General features: G+C 39.1%; 1 protein-coding gene across 1 annotated transcript in view; it reads left to right on the top strand.

The window, feature by feature from the left end:
* Nucleotides 1-2,462: 2,462 nt before the first annotated feature.
* LOC104281293 (propionyl-CoA carboxylase alpha chain, mitochondrial-like) overlaps nucleotides 2,463-6,326 on the top strand; it is a gene marked incomplete at its 5' end in the record, with an annotated part of 95,835 nt that continues 91,971 nt past the window's right edge. The window contains one exon of the mRNA XM_009879240.1: nucleotides 2,463-2,594. Coding sequence (XP_009877542.1) covers nucleotides 2,463-2,594 — 132 coding nt within the window. The remainder of the gene's footprint in view (nucleotides 2,595-6,326) is intronic.

Raw genomic sequence — 6,326 nt, 5'->3', positions numbered from 1 at the left:
CAAAACTCTGCACTTGCCCTTGTTGAACTTGGTAAGATCAAAAGATCTCCATTTGCCAAGTATGCATATGAACCTTTGCCACAAATTTTTTGGAGGACAGTCTGAGGACAGAAGGAAACTCTGGTGTAACTCCAGGTGTATGCGGGTTCCTATTTAAAACTCTTGTTAAGAGGGAATGCAGTATAAGTTTTCAGGTTGCAATTTGCTGCTGTTTCTGAAATGGTCAGCTCCAAACTCTGTGTTGCTGTGGTTTCAAGTGTCAAGTCCCAAGTTCTTGCTTTTTGTTTCCCTTCTCCTTCAGAAAGTGAATTCCTTTACTGTTCATAGCCTTTGGCACTGTAATGTTAATAGATCTGCACCCTCATGCAGTTTTCTTATGTCCTCATCCCTCCCTCACAACTTCGTGTTTGTAAGGCAGCTACTGATCAAAATAACACTACTAAGTTGATGAGCTAATAAGCCTGATGTCCTAGAGAAGAGGTGGGCTGAGATAAAAATCCAGGACAGAGAGTCACAAAATGGCTTGGGTTGGACGGGACCATAAAGATCATCTAGTTCTATCGCCCCTGCCATGGGCAGGGACACCTCCCACTAGACCAGTTTGCTCCGAGCCCCATCCAGCCTGGCCTTGAATACTTCTAGGGATGAGGCATCCACATCTTCTATGGTTAACCTCTTCTGTGTTTCACCACCTTCACAGTAAAGACTCTCTCCCTTATGTCTAAAGTAAATCTACCTTCTTTCAGTTTAAAGCCATTACCTCTTATCCTAACACTACATGTTCTTGTAAAAAGACCCTCCCTAGCTTTCTTGTAGGCCCCCTTGTGGTACTGGGAGGCTGCTATAAGGTCTTCCTGGAGCCTTCTCTTCTCCAGGCTGAACAGCCCCAACTCTCTCAGCCTTTCTTCACAGGGGAGGTGCTTCAGCCCTCTGATCATCTTCATGGCCCTGCTCTAGGCTTCCTCGAAGAGATCCGTGTCCCTATATTGGGTGTCCCAGGGCTAAACACAGCACTGCAGGTGGGGTCTCAGAAGAGCAGAGTGAATGGCTCATTTAAGTTGAGGCTAACAAGCCTTTGATGTAGCTGAACTGGTGCTCTGCATTTGGTTTGGGTGTTTTTGCACTGAGCTTCCTAGTGTGTCTGTGATACTCATCTGATCATCCTGTTAGCTGGGGTGATGGGAAGTTGTCTATGCAGAGCTGCTGCTTACACTCTTCCTGCTAGGAAGAAAACAGTGACTCCCAAGCATATTGGGAGCTCTCAGATCTTATAAGGTCGCGAATAGGAGGACTTTGGTCTCTGACTTAAAAATGAAGTTATTCCTGTGTATGTTCTGTGGTCATGTACTACCATCACACAAATACGTAAAGCTTCAGCAAATTGCTTTTTATTTTTACTGACTATAACTGTCTGGCAACCCTATTATGTGCAACACAGGTTTATGTCAGAAAGACAAAATACTAAGATGCAAGTTCTGATATAATAAATAGAATGCTTGCCGTTGTGTTGGTATTAAGTAAAGTGCCAATTTAGTAAACTGCTTTTTACATGTGTCTTAGATTTGGGGGGGGAAAAAACACCCTAGCAATGAAACAGCTGGAAAAAAATATTCAAGGTAGTATGTTTATTCTTGGGATGTTTTTTCCCTATAGTACAAAAGGTATGAAGTTGCTTGAAACATGGTGTACTCATTGATGCATCAGTAACTTACAGTGAAACAGCTCTGATATATTGAGTAAAAGGCAATTCTAGTACTGACTCTGGAGAGGTTTGAAAAAGTGTCTGTGTACTTGATCACTGAAGTTTATTGCTGACATAGAGAAACAGGGGGAGGGAAAATGCAATTCAGTGTTCTGCCTACATATTAAAGTATTAAAGTGGAAGTGTTAAAGTATTTTATGTTAAGCGATTTCCATATTAGTGTTGGAAGAGAGTTATCTGAAAGAATTGGACAAGCATTTAATTTACAACCTTATTTTCAAAATCTTTACATACGTTGCATAAGAGACTTCACTTTCATTTTGATGTTTTATCAAGGTTTGGTTTTTGGAACACATGGTGGAATTTTCAATTGCGTCACAGTTTAGCAAGCTTGTCTTTTGTAAATCACATTTCAATGGTGAGTTGACTAGCCTCTGTTTTCTCAAGGGATATTTCTAACTTTCAAGCTGGGGTACTTCCACTTTCAGCTATTTTTCTTTGGCCTGGCTTTGATTTATACAAATGCTAATTATAGGGGCTTTGAATCTATGTGTATGTGTAGTTTCACAAGGTCATACACTTTTTTAATGAGATAGCTGAAATGCTGCTTGTATATTGCTAGGTTGTTATATAAACAGATCACTGTGTCTTCTAAATGTTGTTTCATTAATCAGTTCAAAAAGAGAAGAAAATAACATTCCCTGTGTAAAGCTGATATTTAGTTTTGTCTCCTAAAATTATGTCTTCATTGTCTTTGCAGGCATCAGAAGGTGTCACCTTCATTGGACCTGACATGCATGCTATTCAAGCTATGGGAGACAAGATTGAAAGCAAATTGTTAGCTAAGAATGCAAAGGTCAACACGATCCCTGGCTTTGATGGAGTAGTCAAGGTGAGAAATTATTTAATTACTGTCTGCCCGCTGTAGGAACAGTGTCTAAATTGAAATACACCTATTGAAGGTCTGATGCAGAATGCAATTACAGCTTCGACTTTTTTTTCAGTAAGATATAATTAAAAGCAGTACAGATTTTTACTAGCAAGAGAGCTTTGGAGGTGAAGAGAAAGTTCTTTGTAATAAATGATGCGTTAAGGACTTCTGTGGAGTCTCTGAAAATGTTTTGCCTTAAATTTAACATGAAATCAGTTGAATGTGTTAAGTGTCAGATGTGAATTCGACTATCTGCACGTGGCTTTATATTTCTCAGGTCTTCTTGTTGGCCAATATCTCGACAGTCCTAAATTAACAGTGAAGTTTGCTACACTGCATGAAGTCTCCATTTTAATTAGTCTGTGCTGATGGGGTAGCTTTCCAGTTGTTGTGAAACTCAGGATGAGGATAGGGGGGAAGTTAGTGGCTCTTTGTCCAAATCTACAGCTAGTGTTCTTCCCAGGGTTTTAGAAGGAATGATTTCCAGTGGTTTTCTAAAAATATTTTAGTTGTTCCTTTATATTTTCTCAGGTGAAATAAACTGTGCCTTGGTTTTAGTTAATTGTCTTCTATGGTGATTAAGTATTGGTCTCTTACAAGCTTTCCTGTGTGTCTTCATATGTTGTCTTATGTTAATGTAGGTAAATAAACTCTTTCCTTTAAAGCGTTTGTTTTATACACCTAAAACTTTGGTTTATTGTAAAATTTTGACGACCTGGATTAAAATATTTTATGCTTTACCTGTCAAGTTAGTTTTTTTTCTTCCAAATAAAATTTGAGTAAAACTGAGTTGCACGAGAAAGTGAAAAGTTTCTTTCAACAGCACTTTAATATTGTGGAGGGAAAACAGTAAAATCATGAAATGGCTGAGGTCAAAATGCACGAGGGAATTCCTCTGTGCCTGTGATGGGAAATATCAGGGGTGTGTGATGCCTGGCAGTGGGGTAAGCTGTAACAGATAAAAGTGTTTCTCTTTTGGAGGACTCCGTACAGGTGTTGGGCTGCATTTTTGGCAGTGCTGGAATCTGGCAGTGACACGTGGAACTTCAGGTTTCTGTCACCTATTTTAGTGGTCCTTCATACGTGGGCCACTTAGCGCTCATAAGATTTAGCAGCTGTGAAGCCATTGTGCATAAGATTCTCTGTTCTGTCTGATATCCTGTATATTCTTCTAGAAATCTTGAAAATGACTTCTAGAAAAGCATCTGATTGGAATTAATCATCTGAACCCCACAAAACTTTGTCTAACGCGAATCAAATACTCAAAATTCTGGTTTTATCACTGTATCAAGTTAAAACTTATGCCAAGTGTCTGTTATTCTGCCAATATAAAGAAACTAACCTTTCACCGTTGGGTAGTGGTTAATGAACAGATAGCCATATTGCCAGTGAAACTGAGCTGCTTACCTGTATGCACTTTTTCCCCGAGATGTTTGATTGCATGGTTTTTTGACAATTATCTGAAGCTCCTGACACAAGATGAAAGAACGTAAGTGATCTGGTTGGAAATTGGCTGTGTGCAACGGTAGTCTTAACACCAAATGAAATCGAATGTAGGATTGAATTGACAACTCCAATTCTCAGCTATTGAAAGGAACTATGCAGTAGTTGCTTAGTCCTGAAGTGTACGTGTCATCAATTTCACATACCTCTGTCTTGCACTAGTTCCGATTATCTGAAGAGTGTTGATGAAAAAGAACATGAGATTGAAATAAACAGCCTTGCAGTGTACCCACCAAATACGGAAAAGGGCAGACATTGCCAGTGTTGTAGCTTCCAACAGAAAAGGGCAATGAAAACTTTTGAAAAAAAAAGTTTGGGGTTACCACTTCTAGGAAATAGAACTTCTGATAATTTATATTCTCACTCTTGCTATGATTCTCCATATGTGCCTGTGTTTGTCCTCTGATATCTTTTCTGTGGTAATCTGTCTTTTGCTTGGATGACTACTCGAGTAAATAGGTCATACAGGATAACTGATCTTTGGTTAGGATCCTATTTTGCTGATTCAAAGATAAGAAGGGCAGAGCTGTGTGATACCAGGGACAATCAGAGGAGCAAAGCAAAAGGAATGTGTAGGATTTCCGCCTTTCTGTGGGAGACCTATTTTGGTCACACAGTTATGAAGCTTTCAAAATCTTTAAGGGCTTTTTCTCTTGAGTAATAAAATTTTTAAAGGTCTAGGAAGGAGCTAAGTGTCTGCTCGATACCTGAGTTGGTTAGAGGTGGATTCATCTTTATAGTGAAGTCTAATAAAGCTGGAAAAAAACTGCATGCGTACCTTTAATAATGCTAGAAGTTACGAAAGATCAGTTGTGTGTGTTCTGTGCGGGTGAATATTTAAAGTGAACTTCTTTAGAGTAGTAGCAGTAGTACTTCTTTTAAAGTAACAACTTCTAGCACTTAGTTACTCAGCTCAGGACTTCACTGAAAAATTGTTGTTACTTGAAGAGTTGTCATTATCTAGCACTTATTATAGTGCTACAGATCTATAGGTTCTTCATGAGTATAAGATAAGTGTTTTTCCCCCTCTTATTTATGTTGCTTAGCACTTGCACATGGTGGACACTAAAGCTGCATGCAGAAAACTTCGCAGTGAGTAGGAATTAAATTAGAAATTGAAGAGAAGGAAGCACTTAAACAGTATACTTGAGGACCTGGAAGGACTGAAGAGAGATCCTTGGCATTCCAGACATGAGTAACTATTCTCATACAGGCAAAGGCTGTAGCAAATATGAAACCAAGAATGGAAGGATGTGAAATGAGAGTGGAGAGGGTAGTCTGCCAAAGAGGAATTTTCTTCTCATCCCTAGTTCAATTTCTCATTTGGCTGGTGGAAATCTACCCATGTAAGAGACCTGAGTCTGGTGCTGACAGCTACAAAGCCAGCAGAAGCATTTAAAGGTAGTTAATTTCAAAATTTTTGGCTACAATGAGTTTCCTAAAACTTGTTTGGAAGAGATAGTGGTAAATAGTCTTAATCAAAAAAAAAATCAGTGATCTATGTCAGCAATGGCTCTACTGAACTTAGAGCTGAGAAGATGTATTGTCTCTAAAAGACTAAAGAGGAAGAAGTGACGAGGAAGTGGAGGCCAAGTAATGAATTTAAGGAGATGCCGTGGTGAAAGCCTAGCGAAGGAATGGCAAAGGAAGAGTTTTGTGGAGTTTCGCCACGTACAGCCAGTTTGGTTTTACAGCTAGATGTAGACCCAGAAAGCTAATGTTTCTGGGTGTTAAGTCGGTTTCACTGATGTCAGAAGACACCTTGAAGGTTTTCTGCAAGGCTGTGAATTTATTGCTTTTAAATTTCACGTATCTATTCTGTGCTGCATTCTTGCTTTGAGATATTGATGTTGGTATTAAGTAATTGCTGTGTTGCTGGGAAGGTGGCTGGAAATTATATGAGCTGGAGATTCTCTAAGCCTAAACCCCCCAGCCAGGAAAACTCATGTAGTTCTTCATAATTAATACAATGTTTTACAGCTCTAGGAGTCTCTTAAATAGCCTTATTCTGGCATTCCTCAACATCAGAATAGTTTTGGAGTTTTTTTTGTCTCTGCCTGCTGGTACCTGACAGAGAGGCATGTATAACAAATTAGGAGGTTAGAAATCCTTGCACTGAGTATTTTATGTATTCTTAACTTAATGAAATCAGCCATTTGTGAAAACACTATGACATCATTTTGCAACTCC

The sequence above is a fragment of the Apaloderma vittatum genome, unplaced genomic scaffold, assembly GCF_000703405.1.
Source record: "Apaloderma vittatum isolate BGI_N311 unplaced genomic scaffold, ASM70340v1 scaffold2582, whole genome shotgun sequence".
In the NCBI taxonomy this organism is placed as follows: domain Eukaryota; kingdom Metazoa; phylum Chordata; class Aves; order Trogoniformes; family Trogonidae; genus Apaloderma; species Apaloderma vittatum.
Note: the sequence above shows the minus strand (reverse complement) of the source record. Positions and strands in the feature narration are given on the sequence as shown.